Below are 15,563 nucleotides of genomic sequence, written 5' to 3' on the forward strand. Positions count from 1 at the left end.
CAGCCTATGATGCAATTTGTAGACATCTTCCTGTAAAAACTGTATTTACCCTATGAGATCAACATGATGCCATCCTGGACTCTGCGCCCACACTACTGTGCACTCACAACCTCCAGTTTAACAACAACAACAATAATAATAATAATAATAAAACAACCTCCCCTCTCTCTCTCTCTCTCTCTCTCTCTCTCTCTCTCTCTCTCTCTCTCTCTCTCTCCTTCCCCCCCCCCCGCCCCCCCAATCTGTATAAAAAATGATCTCCAAAATATTCTATAACTGTATGCGCACTGTCATGTAAAATGTTTGCTTCAATAAAAACAAAAAAAGAAAGTTGTGACTCAGATTTGATCACTATCAACACACGCACACGCATACTTACGCTGGCCTGGTCATGCAGGCTCGCATTCTGATCACAAAGCATCCTTGTTTTTTTTGCCTTGTGTTGATTAGAACAGTTTACATTATTATTTTAAGGGGCTGTGGCTCCTGGTTTGGGAAGATTCTTGTTCACTGTTGCCCACGAAGTTGGAATAAATAAAATTTCCAACTTCATGGGCAACAGTGTATGATACACAGGCATGTATATAATTTTGCATATTTTAGCTAGAAGGTTCACAGCACCAAGTTCTAAGACACTCTGTGAAGAATAAGCCACGCCCACTCAATATTGGCTGCCAATCATTGCAAAAATAGATGGAATATCAAAAAACTTTTGTACAGCTTGCTCTACACTGGGCCAGAGTTACAATGGATTTCCTCTGTAAAAGGAAAAACAATGAAGAGGAGAATGGTAGGAGTATAACACAGTAAAGATCACAGAAGAGGAGAGATAGTAATGACAAAGAGAAAATAAGTGTGTGAAAGAGATAATTGTGGCATAATTGGTGAAATTGAGGGCTCCTTTGTTTCTATTTTTAAGCTACACTAAATAACTAAATAAAATATAAACACAAAAAAGGTTAGGATAATAATAACAATATAACATAATGGTTATAATGAAAATAATAATATATGTAATAATAACAACAATAATATTGTTACTATTATTAATAACAATAATCTTGATTTGGTTTAAGTTTATTAAGTATGGAGTTGATAGTACATTAGTTAGTAATATAGTAATAGTAAGTAATAAAGGTAATAATTTAATAATTTAGTAATAAATTAAAATAAAATACAATCAAGTTAAGAATAACATCACATTAAATGAAATGGTCAAAAACCATTACAAATAATATTTAATTTGCGTTAGGAATAGACACAGAATAAAACATTTTACAACTAAAAACCCACATTTACGATATTTCTCGCTGCGCGTGAATGCAACCGCATTGCGAAGTAAGTCTGCTGCGCATGCGTGTAGTTTTAGCGTTGTTATTATTAGTGTAGTGTGAGTGAGTGATCGTCTTAACTGTGTGTTGTCGCCTATAACCGTAGCGTGTGTTCGTGTGTGTGTGCGGGTGAATGTGTCTGAGTGTGTGCACGTGTGTGCACGTGTGTGTATGTGTGTGTGTGTGTGATGTGTCTGCAGTGAGTCGCTAGTGCTGCATGCATTTGCAGAGGGAAGTTTGAGCTCCTGGAGAAGTATCGGCCTGCTGTCACAGGAAACGGACTATGTCGGCAAATAAAACAAAGAAAGTCAAAATGGCTACAAAATCCTGCCCCGAGTGCGACCAACAGGTGAGAAAACACGCAGGGTGACTCGACGGGACTCGCGAGTGGTCGTGGGCACTTGTGGTGATTTATCGGTGGCCGTAATGGCAGCGTGTCTCCGGGTTGTTGAAGCTGCTCGCTATGCGGAAACCAGCTTCAGCTTCAGCTTCGGCCCGACGGAACGAAGCCTCAAATACACTGAAATCTACCAAATTCCATGCAGTTCATTTTTCAAAGGAAACACACACACACACACACATACCAACGCAAACACATATTCACGCCATGATTTTTTAGCGACATTATTATTAGAGTAATCCACAATTAACTCAGCAGCGATATGTTTGTTATAAATTATTGTTTGTTTTTGTCGAACATCGACATTACGAGCCTTTTAAAGTCACGATTAAGCTGATCGAAATGCAATGTTTGGGGGGCATTTTGAAGATATAATTGCATTTGTGCTATGTGAACTTCGTGGGGTTTAAACAAATCGAGTTGAGTCAGCGGGGACATATAGAAATTAATGTATTAAAAAAAAAAAATAATAACATGGGTTGACCTGCTTTCACGATTGAAGAGTTTATCGATACATTTTCAATATTGCAGGCTGAAATTAGTCTAATGCTTCCGTACTGTTTGCCAGATGGCAGCAGAGAAACGAGTTTAAAGTGATTTGTCGTCTGCTTTACAAAATGTCCTGATTTTGGGAGTGATTTACATCTGAAATTGGGTCACTGACATTGGTTTTGGTGTTAAGTTGCAGCAAAATGGAGGAATGTAGCGCTGCTGTTATAACAGTCTTATACGATCAGTGTGTGTGTGTTTGCTCGCACAGCTCTGCGTTACTACACAAGTTGCTACGTGTATTACAGTGTTTGAACCTTAATAACAGCATCGTGAGGTCGGTTAGTAGCCGCGGTCCAACTGTGACATTTTAACGCCGTAATATTCTCCAATTTCCATCTACATATTTAACATTCTGCTACACACAATAGTTAAAGATTCAAAATGATGTGATCGATTATTCAGCGATACGACCTCACACTCCGGTCCAGTAGGTGGCAGTAATGCGCCATAAAGTGGGCTTGAACAACAACAACGAGAAGAAGAACACTTACAAAACTGGCAGAAGCTAAAAGGCCCAAAGAACAAGAAAAGTTAGTTTCATGTAAAAAAAAAAAAAAGATAAGGTTAAAAAAATATTATTATTGATATGTATATATATTATTATATGCAGACTCAGTTGAGTGATCGCTATGTATCTATATATGTTTGCCCTCTACTAATCAAAATAAGCAGCATTTCAATGGATTACCAGCTGTCATTAGTTCTGTTCCACTCTGGTGAGACTAAATCTGTAAACAACAGGTGTGATCACATAAGAACAATACAGGTTAATGGCTTATGAACATTATATGATGTTAACCAGGCACATATATATATATATATATATATATATATATATACATACCTTTGGATGGAATCATTAAACCTGTTCCCTGTCTCTCCTCCTCTGCAGATCCCTGTGGCTTGTAAGTCTTGCCCGTGCGGTTACGTGTTTATTAGCAGAAAGCTTCTCAACGCCAAGCTGAACGAGAGGACGTCACCGGCGCTTGCAGGTACGTTTCAGACCTCAACAAAACAAACCGGCCAACCTGTGGCGGGAACAAAAATGCTCCTCGTTGTGTTTGATTGTTCTGCAGAAGACATCAAACAAATCATTGAACATAACCAAAACCCAAATCATTTTTTAAATCATAAATCCCCACCTCGGCCTCTGATGTACCTGTTTCCTGTGTACACACACGTGTCTCACGCTCTCGCCGTTTTCCGCGGCAGACAAGCTGGAGTCAAAGAGGAGGAGGACGGAGCGCATCCGCAGGGACAGGATCGACTCCCCTCTGTCCAACGACATGGAGAACAGGAGGAGATCCCGGACCAACAGCCAGTCAGATCCCATCCGGAGGGGGCGGGGCAGACCGAAAACAGTGGGGCTGAAGAAACAGGAAGAGGAGAAAGGTGTTGTTGACATTTATACTCAATCTGTTTGTGTTGTTTCTCACGTTATGGGGCAACATCGCACGAGCTGCCAGCTGTAGCGAGAAGGCAACCGGAAGTTAGTATAGAATAGAGATCCATGAAAACAAACAGAGGTTTTAGGGTCAAAGGCCATAGGTGAACATGTTTTTATCTCACTCAACTTCTAAGTTCATGTAGAGGAGCTTCTAGAGGCTTAAACACGTGTTCATGGATCCATGAGGGTCCATTCAAAGACCTACAGACCTATGAGAGAACCACAAACATCTACACAATGAGACAACAAAAGGGAAAGATGAAATTGTTTCCTTGCTTGATTCTGATTGGAAATGTTTGGTGTTTTTACAGAGAAACAAGAGAAGGAAGTGGACATCTATGCAAGTCTCTCCGACGAGAAGGCCTTTGTGTTTTCCGTGGCCTTGGCTGAGATCAACCGAAAGATCCTGGGACAGCAGCTCATCCTATAGATCCGAGACAAATGTCCCGGGGAAACCAATGTGCAGCGGACCTATCGGAAGGAAACTGTGGAGCGGCGAGAGGATGACCAAAGAGGGCAGAACTGAACTTTTAATGGGGTGCATTTGGTTCGGCTTGACAAACGGACCAAGCACAACCCGGCTGGAATTCAAGACGAACGTAGAGGGTGTGAGTCCCCGCAGACGCTTGTGATTTACCCATGAGCAAACGAGTCTGTGTGTTGTGAGAAGGCGGGAACAGGGTGACGGTGACGTTCTTCGCCTGCCGCAAAGACACAAACATCTGTATAACATCTGCACCCCCTCCACGTCTCTCCTGAAGCGGAAGTCGGCAGGTTTTAAACTCTCTGAAGCAGAGACTGAAACATTTTACCCGTCTTATTTTAACTAAGTGGACTTTATTATTGAGTGAATATCCTCAATCGAAGGGACCAAGATGTTTTTGGTGCCAGTGTTTTACTGGGAGCGGAGGATGATGATGTAACCGACCACTTTATTACTCAGACTGAAGATATCAAATGTTGCAACCTTGTAGCCTAAAATGCAATAAAGATGTGTTTGATTGCATCGATGCTGATCTGTGGCTGATGTTTGTGCAGAGGGAAGGTTGTTCACTGTTCAGCTCCGTCCAGATAGAGGTAGTTTGTGCTTCTGTTCCTGGCCTGTAACTCTCTGAATGGACCTTATAGGTCCATTTTGTTTCTTGTACAGGACAAAGAAAGAAGTTCTGCATGCCACAATGACAGATAAACGTATCTGCTGGATTCCCAAACAGATCTCTGTTATGCTATAATGATAATGAACTGCTGACTGACTGCACCCGGAAGTTACTGTATGTAACTATGGCAACATGAAGCCCCTCCCTGCCAGACCTCAGCTTGAGTCTCAATCACTTTTAGAATAACAAATCAGAATCTAAACAATGCCTTTTAACATTCCATGAGTTTTCCTAAACTTTTTGTGTTTGTTTTTATGCTTTTACCTTCCCTGAAAAGAAGAGATGTAATTACTGTACTTGCATAATCGTTTCCATGGCCATATGAGCCCTGTTACGCCTTGTGTGTGTGTGTGTGTGTGTGTGTGTGTGTGTGTGTGTGTGTGTGTGTGTGTGTGTGTGTGTGAAGGCTTCACACAGGTCTCAACAGTCTCACAGGTTGGATTGTCTGACAGGCAAAACCGAGGGCGAAAAAGTTCAATATTTCACTTCCTCTTCCTCAGAGGTTCTCCTCCTCCTCCCCCTCCTCCTGTTTGACCTGCATGTGTGGGTTTTTGTCGCGGGGAACATGGAGAGCGACATGGTGGCGAGTTTCGCCTCAAAGATGGGAATCACTTCAGCCAAAACCCTCCGGTGAGTGTTTGGTTTAGCTCGGTGCTACTTCCGGCTAGCTTTCCGGGCTCCGAAGTTTTGGCGGGACCTTAAGCGGCTACTCCAACCCGCCGCTACCAAAGCTGCAGCGGAGCGGAAAATGATTAAGATTATTTTACTTTGCTATTTTCCGTCTCCACAAACCGTAAACAACCATTCGAGTCAGTTAAGATGGGTTTGAAACATTCGGACAGAAGTTGGCGAAAGTGCATCGTGTATTCACAATTTCTTTTAACTTAATTTAATGTTCAAGTAATAAAACTGTGTTTAAATCAACAAGCAATATAAACAAAGACATTTAATGATTTGTTTTTATCATTGACCTTACAAGTCTGTGATTGTTGAAGTTTAGTTTTGTGTTGCCATAGTAGTCATTAGTAGTAGTAGTAGTAGTAGTAGTCAAAGTTTTGGCAAATACTATAGGTTCCCCCATAACAGGAGAAAAGACGTCATATTTAGTGTATTGATCTATTCTATGTCTTCAGATCATGGTCACAAGTATTTGCAGGATCATTTACCATTATATAGACCTCAGGAATCCCCATACAGTCACTGCCTGAAATCTTATTTTGGAGTTAATTTCCGATTGTTTAGATTTGTGGATCAATGCCACCAGACTTTGGCCGTCATTGCGTGTTTGTAGTGGCGTCTTCCTAACAGAACCTTCCTCCTTCTGCAGCCGGGCTGAGGAATACGTGCGTCTATCTGAGGTGAAATGTTCGACTCTCGGTAACATCACGTCGACGAGCAAGGCGGTGATCTGCCTGGAGCTGGCAGCCACGTCCATGAAGCATTCACTGGACAAAGTAAGCTGTTATCTTCATCACGCTGTTCAGTAACAATAATTAGAAAAGAAAATGTCTCTTGATACCTTCTGGTTTTGGTGCAACGTCTTTAGGAATACGTCATCAGATTGTCCGGGCTGAATAAGAAGCAGTACCAGAGCAGCCACAAGGCCATGGAGTGTCTCCTGGGACTGGAGTCCGGCCTGGGACTGAAGGAGATGGCTGTTCAGTACGGCTGTATGGATGCCACCAAACTGGCAGCTCAGATTCTGGAAAGGTGAGACCAGGTGTCAGAACATGATGTCATACATGAAGGTCTGGGTCTGATTTATGACACACACACATTTTTGGATGGAAGTGCACAGCTGCAGTAAGATGCATGCCTGGTTTTTCAGCAGTGGCCTGTGTTCTGGTTCTCAGGTATGCACAGAGTCTCCCCGCCGCCCAGCAGAGTGATCTGGATCTGTCCAAAGTTCTGTTCACCTCAGCGGCTCTTTACGCAGCCTGCAGGTCAGTGGGCCCGAAGTCATATTTCACATTTTGATAATTGCACATTTTCTGTGTCGCGATCACAATTTAAATTTGATCAACTGTGCCGCTCTGCTTCGTTTACATTCAGATGCCTGAAGATTAAAGTCGACAAGAAACTGGCAGCTTCGTCCGGAGCCAAGAAGGCCGTGTTTGACCGTCTGGTGATGCAGCTCCAGAGCCTGGGCCAGAACCTCAGCAGTAAGTAGGACCTGTTTGCATACAGATCTGGAGATCAGATCTGGACTAAGTGTAGAATGACTTATGTGGATCACAGCACACCTCTGGCCCCGCCTCCATTTCTACCCGCTTCTAGAACAGCACCACCAATCTCACTGGAGGTCCAATTACATCTAACGATGTTATGTTGTGTTCCCTTAAACAGAAGAAGCCATTCCACTGAAGGGAGCAGCCAGATCCACACAGAAAAGACAGAAAACGCTGATGGAGAGCACAGAACAGACGGAGAAAGGTGAGTTAGACAATCAGGTTTGGGATTTTGTGATACCTTTGAGCAGCGTTTATGTCGGTTGAATTGAATTTGTTGGTCAGCATCAGAAAACTTTCCTACCTTGGCTTTAGTAATTAATGGGTGCGTCTCTCTCTCCAGAGGATTCGCCCTCATCTCCAAAGCAGCAGAGGGAAGAGGAAGAGCAGCAGCCGGCAGCACAGGACTACGAGGAGTGGAAGAGGAAAATCTTGGCAAATGCAATGAAATCAACAAACGGTGCAGAATGAAGCATTATAGCATAACACAGCTCTGTTTGGGAATCCAGGAGAGAACAACATGGATCCATAAGGTCCATTCAAAGACCTACAGACCTGGAAGAGAACCACAAACTTACTTAAGAATACTTTAACACACACATCTAAAATGAAGTTCGGCCGAGTTTTGACACAGATTTTGTCAAGTCGTCGGAATATTAATTTAAGGGAAAAGTTCAGCATTTGTGAAGTCATTCGCAATGTTTTTGTAGTGGTTTTGCATTAAGGTTTATTGAGTAGTCTAGCACTCTTGAACGGCGGCTCGAGCTCCTTGGACTCCATTTAAAGGTCCCGTTCATATATCGCACATGCGTTCTTATCTGAATGCTGCCTGTGTTATGCTCAGATCTGTCTTCATGTCATTTAAGCTCCATGGATTGATGTATTTGATATCCATCATTCCCATGCGAATGGAATGAGTTATATTTTTGCTACAATTTTGTTGTTTGACAACATCATACAGCAGCCTTTCCTGTTTTAAGGAGACTTGAGAAGCCACAAAGGAGTGAAACGATATTCACTCCACATTTTCTTAATAAATGATTTTTTTGATAAAATGTTTGTGTATTCTTTCTTCCTAATGTAATGTAACCACCTCATCCTAAACCACTGCAAGACTAGAGGAAGGGCACATCTAACCATCTACCAGGGCCACACACACATCCTACAGTAGAAAGAGTGACATCAGCCAAAAGGAAGTACAGAACTCTGTACCAATACCAAACACATCCATGTCCTTGACTACAGCACAGCATCCAAACTAGGTCACAACTACAAAAGGAAGAATGTGGATTCTTCTGTAGATGAACTCGGCCTGGAGACCACGCAGCTTTCACGCACAGACACCCATCGATCAACAAATACAGATACCACAAAAATAATTAAGAAAAAGAGTTTAATGTATTCATTTTCACAACAGAAATGTAAAAGCACGTTGAACAGAAGAATCTACAAAAAATGATGGATAAACAGAAAATTGCTTCCATTATATTCAGGAGCCGTTAACTGGCGGCTCCTCGTCCATTTCCTCCTCTTCTTCCTGGTCTCCCTCATCCATGTCCTCTCCACCTCCTCCATCCGTATTAACCTCCACCTCAGCAGCATTACCGTCTTGTTGTTGTTCTTCCTCCTCCTCCTCTTCCTCCACCTCCTCTTCTTCCTCCATTGTGTCTGAAGCTGCGACAACACACAGGCAAATGAAAACTTTTGTAAAAACCTGTGTGATGTTCTGCTGTACTTCCACTTGTAATCCACCTAAGCAAAACTTTGCGTGAAAGTTCTGACACTGAAATTTTGTTAAGGTACAAATGTCGCATTTCCTGAATTTCAGTTATGGACATCTGTTACCACGGCGCTGTGTTTTGCTGGAACTGACCTTGTCGGAGTTCTCGTCCTGGAATCTGACCGGCCTGGAGCATTCCCTTCAACCGCTCCACTTCTGCCAGTGACGATGCGTTAGCGATGGCATTCTGAAATACAAACAGATCCAATTCATTTCCATTGTAGTGGACATCATCGTCATGTTGCTGACATCAATGAGTGATTCATTGCTTTTTTGGTTTTTCTGTGGGTCACAGAAGCTGGTGAAGGCACCCGATTCACATCTCGATCTGCTGAAGGACGACTGGAAGCGTTAAAGACAAAACAAACACACCTTGATGGCTTCCACGTCCGCCTGAGATGGCCCCGCCTTCTTCTTGTCAGGCTGCACTGCTGCGCCGGGGGTGAATCTAAAAGGAGGAGAAAAAAAGGAAGGCACCTCGTTTAGACGACGCCATCTAACCCGCCTCTCACCTCTCAACCAGTGCAGTGAATCTCAGGTGTAGTATCTTTTCTTGAGTCAAATATGCTGACACAGCGTCCAAAGACAGCAGTCCTAAGAAACACTGTTACGAAGGTTTTCAGGCAAAAAAAAATCCAGACATCTGGGAATATCTTTCATGTCGAAATGTTACACGACTGAAATCATTTAGAGACTTGGGCGTGTGTTTTGTGCTTTGTAATTCCATTCCAGTTGAGTTGTTGACATTCAGATTTGTGGGAGTCTCAAGGTTTAGTCATTATTTAAGCGATTCCACCAGCCAGGATCCAGTGATTCTGAGGAGCTGCTGTCCAGGACGGGTTTCCATCTTACGTTTTTGTTCGCTTGGCAATATCCTTTGCAAGCTGAGCACCTCGTTTGCCCTTGAACATTTTCTCCGCCTCCTGACGCTCCTATGGCGATATTGTACAGTTAAAGTGAATACAGTCAATCATTACAGAGTGAACCTTCTTCATCAAAGGGAAAAGACTTGGTACAACAACGATACACAAGAACATTCAGTCAAAGGGTGAACAAGTTTTAATAAAAGGCACTGAAACACTAAAAAATATATAAAGCAAAACTCACAGTATTGTTTACTATAATACTATTTCAAAGGATTAGAGTAGGACCGGCCCTGAATGCTGTTAGAAGGAACTGAGTAGGAGCGAATATTTAGCCAACAATCGACCAGCTTTTGGAATTTCAAAGCCTGGAGGGTTCAGTGCAAACAACACAGAACAACAGTGGCCTCTGTTGATGTGACAGGCATGCAGATGCATCAATCACGTTGGGATTCTAACAAACACAGCCAGGGCCAGTCCTAAGTTATTGTTCCACACTAAGATGAAGAAAGACGTGGCAGGTCATCACGCCTACATTCTCAAAGAACAGCAGGACCAAACATGCCAATAATATCACTCTGGCTTATTCGCTTCACTTACCTTCAGCTTTACTTTCTGGAAGTCGAGTACGCGGATCTGTGGCATTTTATTGATGACATAGAGCCGGTAATGCTTCTTGTTTGTTACAGGATTCCTCAACAGGCTGGAAATGAAATCAGTGTATCATCACTTATTATCACTTAGTATCAGCAGGTCGCAAACCAGGAGGTAAAAGTGTGCAGGGAAAACACATCATGGTTGCATTCCAACAAAGGTTTTGTCCTCAAGATGAAGATTGAACACCGTACCTGAGGAGCGACAAAGTCTTCACAGAGGCCAGCGGGTCCAAGTCCCCCTAAAGACAAAAACGATACAGAAAACACAACATTTTACACGAGTACATCTCTATTCAATACTCATTTTGTACAACAGCAAACAGTATCACAAGGTGGCAGCAGGGAAACAGACGTACCAGCTCCTGGATGCTGTTGTTTGTCAGGACGAGTTCTGACAGACTGGGTAGAGACATTTGAAGATTTTCACCAAGACGACTGCAGAGATTAGAGAGAAACGGATCACAAGCAGCCGTTACCCAGCATGTCCACACACATTCCATCGCATAAATGGGGGGGAGCAGCAGAGGTGCAGACCCCCTCCAGTTGGCTGGAGGTCAGAGTCTCCACGTCCCTCTGGCCCCACCACAGAAGCAGTCAGCATTAGAGCTCAAACTCACCAGATCCTGTTGTTGTTCATGAGCAGCGTTTTGAGTCTCTTGAGCAGAGGGAACCCGTCCAGCTTCCTCACTTCATTATCTGAGAAGTCAATGGTGTCAAACTGGTCCAAGGTCGCTCCCAGATTCTCAAGCACCGGGATCTTATAACCTATCAGGACAAAATATCAGACCCAAACATCAAGAACTTAGAACAAAATATTTGACTGCTCTGGTGAACAGAACAAACAACCTTTGTGTGAAGCAGACCCAGACAGCCTGCTGCATGTGTGGCTAATACACCAAAGTCTAGAAGAAGCACCTTCAGGGTTCCTCATTAATATATGAATAGCTTAATACATATTTGACATACATTTTGTTAAATATTAATTGTTTTATCCCCCGCGCTTTGCCGCATCTCGGCCTGAGCGCCGCCGGTCGTAAGCAAGCTAGCTCGCTCGCTAGCTACTATGCGTGTGCGCGCGTGACTGACCTCGCAGATCCAGCTCTCTGTCCCTCACGGGGTTCGTGTACTGGGCCGCTTGTTCAATCAACTCGGCCGATAACTTCACCATCTTGACGCCGAGGATTTATATCACAAAGTTCCTTTTTCAAACAAACGTCTGTGATAACACACACGCTGGCGCCCGGAAGGAAAAATTTCACCCTCTTCTTATTTGTTGCCGGGGTTTTTTTTGTTGTAAAACGTACGGGTGCATTACCGCCACCACCTGGGCGGGAGTGTTATTACAGGACTGACCCAAACAAGAAAACCGTTTCAGATGGAACCAACGTGCGAAACTGTTAGGCCATGAGAATTTTCACGTCCAATCAAGGCCATTTCATTCTTTTATTTACTAAACGTTACTCACTTTACATAATTTATAGTGTTATTCAAGCAAAAGCTACAGAGAATCGACTTTCTCTACAAAAAAAGGAAAAACAGAAAAGACTGAATCGGAAATTGAAATTGGGTTTGAAAATAATGTTGAAATACTAATAATAAGGAAATGGAACTAAAACATTACCTTGGCTGGGATCAGTTAAATCTTGATGTGACGCAGTAAAAAAGGTGTTACATTTAGTCGTGTTAACAGTTTATTGTTTGATTTTCTCGAAATTTTGTGGAGAGGCGGGTTGTGGAACATTACAGCAGATTTGGTGGTGCACCAATCAAAGTTATTACATTCATTAACATTTCTAACTGTTTATTATCAACATCTTAAGGCCATAGACAACCATTCAGACTACTTGTCACTATGGTTAGCAGTAGATTGTAGCAGAGAGTCGGGACAGCCGGCCATCTATTGATCATTGTCGTTGCCGGTTTGAGTCCCTGCCGAGGTGCCCCTGAGCAAGGCACCGAACCCTCAATTGCTCCCCCCTCTGCGAAGGGTGGTAATATAATGTAATGTAAGTCGCTTTGGATAAAAGCGTCTGCCAAATGATCGTAATGTAATGTAAATGTAATGTCTATCAAAGGAAGAATATGTCTTATTCTTTAGAAATTACAGTGTAACATAAAATATGGAAAAATGTCAATGCTTGTAAAATAAATGGGTTCTTCCTTCAACCATGTCTAATCCTTCCACCAAGTGCCACTGAAATACATATTAGATCACATAATCTGCCTTTATAGTATTTGTCAAGGATATCTAGAACCTGCTGCATTCTGACATACACCCAATTTCCTAATGTTAAAGAACCATTAAAAATGCGGGGAAACACCCAGTCATCAAACTAGTCTTACGTTCTTCGCAGGTTCATCCCATGTTTGATCATTCCTTGTCCAGCATCACGCCTGCAAACCAAACAGCAGCACCCAGCATCGCCCAGAGCTATCACTCTGAGCTGATACACACCCATAACAGCTGATACACCTCAATCTGCCTTATCGCCTTCTGTGTGTGACCGATTGTGTTACGATTACAAAATTATTCAATTTGGTGGGTTAGATTACAGTGTTATTTTATATATAAATATAATATATTCATATATTTGAATTGTGCGTTGATAATTTTTGTGTATGAAGCAGCTTAAGCTCCTTGATGTGTCACATGTCTGCTCACAGCTTCAGGGTGTCACGCCTCCCTCTTTCTGGTACGTTATCTCTGTCACAGTGCTGTGTCCAAGCGTGTACTGGCTTGGGACTAAACATGTTGCACATACGGCATGAATGCAAATAACGTGCTTAAAAAACACCATTCCAAAGACAAAATCATCCAGTAAGAAAAATGGAGAAATTGAGTGCACAGTAGCTGGGATAGAAGTTGAATATTCCTGGTTTTCCTGAAGTATTAAAATATTTGGCTGCAAAAGTGAATATGCCATAGCAGTCACTGTTATTGCCAATATGTAGTATGTAGTATTATTAATTAAGAGAAAAAGACACTTAAAGCATTAGTGACAACAGAAAATGAAAGTAAAATTCAAACGTCGAAGCCCAAAACTCACTGAAATAAAACACATATCAGTGTAAAGGGAAGTCTCTTATTTCAATACTTTTTCTGTTGATGAAAAGCAAACTAACGGAATGTTGCACTAAACAGCTGTCAGATTTGACTGATTTTCAGTGAGAATGCTCATTTCTTTCCAAACACACCAGAGTTAGGGGCTTTAGGTCCATTTGTGAAGCCTCACGTTTCAAACACGTCCTCAGACAAAGCCCATATTTCACATTGACCACGAGTGCTTCTGCTCATACAGGTCAGGAATAGGATACCCAGACACAAAGGACACAGAGGACACAGAGGACAGGGTGTGTTAACTTTCTTCTTTCATAATCTTTTCATGTACTGTTTTTCCTAATTTCATTAAACAAAAGTATAAAACTTTAAAAGTAGCTCTTGCAGCCCCACCAACATATAAAATACCTGGATCATGTTCAACCTGCCCACCAAGTTTCATGAAATTAGGTTCATGACTTTTTGACTAATCTTACTGATAAACACACAAACCAACCAACACTAGCAAACGCATAACCTCATTGGTGGAGGTAAATACATGAACATGAAATACTATATATACTGTAAATAGACACAGTATATATATGATTTTTTAATTTGGTTACACTTTTTTGTGTGAAAGTGGTTCTACATGAGAGAGAACTTTTATGAATTTACAAACTATTCTCAACAACTAAATTAGTGATTGTGATTATTTGTTCTGTATGTCACTTGGATATGTGTGATTGGTTGATGATGAACGATAAGCTACATGATATAAAAGGGGAGTTTCCACTGCCTTCTTAATATGTACACATGATGTTGAAATTCGGGCTATAGTTTCATCTTATCACCTGTTTGCTGTGTTACTAAGTATTGATAAAAAACTACATTCAGATTCCTCCAAAATATTCAAAGGTCAAACCACAGGAGCCTAAACCACCAAAGTCTTTGCTGGTTATCACTGTTAGTTTAAGGAGGTGAACACACTTTGACCCAATAGTTTTACATTTGATGATGACTCAGAAAACCTCAATATTATGCAAGCTCTGCTCTTTGAATGGAATTTATTAAACAGGCTTGTGCAGAGAATTGAAAATGGGACCCTCATACTACTCTCATCCTACTCAAAAGTCAGATGTAATGTCTGACTAATGACTCCAAATTTGAACACCAAATAGTTTCTTATGGCTGCTGGGGTGGGCAGGGGGGGTCTTTAGGTGGGATTTCTTACTTAGTCAGATGTTATAACAACTGGGTTATACAGGCTGTGGTGAAAACAAGATACTCATTCAATTAAAGCTCAGTCAAATGTGGATAGAAGGCAAAAAGGGTTGAAGTACATGTACTGTAGCAGTGAAAAGTTTCTTGTTTCATTTTATGTATTTATGTAGCACCTTTAATACAGAGTGCAACTCAAAGGGCTTTACAGAATAACAGAACAACCAAACTGACTTTAGGCAATCGTGGAAGAGTTTCAGTGGGATCAGTGGGAATCAGTGGGAAGAGCAGGAGAAGTGTGACGGCATTGGAAAAGCTCTCTGCCCTCTCAACAGGGCAGACCAGCCGCAGGTCTCACATGCTGTCTCATATTGGTATTGCAGTGGAAGATCAGTTGCAGAAGTAGAAGCTTTGTCGAGGCGGGTGGCGGCCATTTTCTGACAATGCTGGACTGCAGAATTAAAAAGGATCCATTTTTGGCACATGCAGTAAAAAACAATCCGCGTTCTCTCGATGTTATGGTAGCAATATGAATGTAACAGTACATTACACCACCACATCAAGCAAAGTGGTAGCTGGTGTTATAATAGAGGAGGTAGGCGATGAACCCAAAACACATTCGGGTTGTGAGAATAAGTGGATCGTCATTTGTTTGAGAATGAGCCTTATGAGGCAACCGAGGTTTCCAGTGACAATATCCCAGCATGCAACACTCTTCCCGCTCACCTCGCTCAGCCTTACAGGAAATGTGATCAGTACAAACTCAGTCATCACAATGCTACATCTTTCCAGCTTAATGTCATAATTCCACAAATTCTATTTTGTAAAATTCCATGAATTTTTTGACTTGCAACAAAATACAATTATTCAATATATGTTACATTATAATTC

The 15,563-nt window shown here is 41.9% G+C and overlaps 3 protein-coding genes across 4 annotated transcripts; 2 read left to right on the plus strand and 1 right to left on the minus strand.

Annotated features, from left to right (window-relative positions):
• Positions 1-1,336: 1,336 nt before the first annotated feature.
• Positions 1,337-4,741, plus strand: cunh16orf87 (chromosome unknown C16orf87 homolog). Of its 2 annotated transcripts, none has more exons than XM_076156305.1 (4): positions 1,337-1,680; positions 3,176-3,275; positions 3,501-3,675; positions 4,042-4,741. In XM_076156305.1, exons 1-4 carry the CDS (start codon positions 1,615-1,617, stop codon positions 4,118-4,120), a joined length of 420 nt encoding a protein of 139 aa, XP_076012420.1. In that variant the 5' UTR covers positions 1,337-1,614; the 3' UTR covers positions 4,121-4,741. The 2 variants fall into 2 exon arrangements, with proteins under 2 accessions (XP_076012420.1, XP_076012419.1); XM_076156304.1 differs by having other exon boundaries at positions 1,341-1,680; positions 3,496-3,675.
• A 662-nt stretch (positions 4,742-5,403) lies between these two features.
• Positions 5,404-7,775, plus strand: orc6 (origin recognition complex, subunit 6). The gene is made up of 7 exons (XM_076155869.1): positions 5,404-5,517; positions 6,215-6,341; positions 6,434-6,597; positions 6,741-6,830; positions 6,940-7,049; positions 7,234-7,320; positions 7,459-7,775. Exons 1-7 carry the CDS (start codon positions 5,453-5,455, stop codon positions 7,584-7,586), a joined length of 771 nt encoding a protein of 256 aa, XP_076011984.1. The 5' UTR covers positions 5,404-5,452; the 3' UTR covers positions 7,587-7,775.
• Positions 7,776-8,491: 716 nt separating this feature from the next.
• snrpa1 (small nuclear ribonucleoprotein polypeptide A') lies at positions 8,492-11,690 on the minus strand. The gene is made up of 9 exons (XM_076156272.1): positions 11,501-11,690; positions 11,032-11,179; positions 10,771-10,849; positions 10,607-10,653; positions 10,359-10,461; positions 9,748-9,827; positions 9,268-9,343; positions 8,989-9,082; positions 8,492-8,789 (listed from the first exon to the last, which is right to left on the minus strand). Exons 1-9 carry the CDS (start codon positions 11,580-11,582, stop codon positions 8,605-8,607), a joined length of 894 nt encoding a protein of 297 aa, XP_076012387.1. The 5' UTR covers positions 11,583-11,690; the 3' UTR covers positions 8,492-8,604.
• Between the last annotated feature and the right edge of the window lie 3,873 nt (positions 11,691-15,563).

Source organism: Genypterus blacodes, unplaced genomic scaffold, assembly GCF_046128005.1.
Source record: "Genypterus blacodes isolate CSIRO-AG114 ecotype Tasmania unplaced genomic scaffold, CSIRO-AGI_Gbla_v1 ptg000067l_1, whole genome shotgun sequence".
NCBI classification, from domain to species: Eukaryota; Metazoa; Chordata; class Actinopteri; order Ophidiiformes; family Ophidiidae; genus Genypterus; species Genypterus blacodes.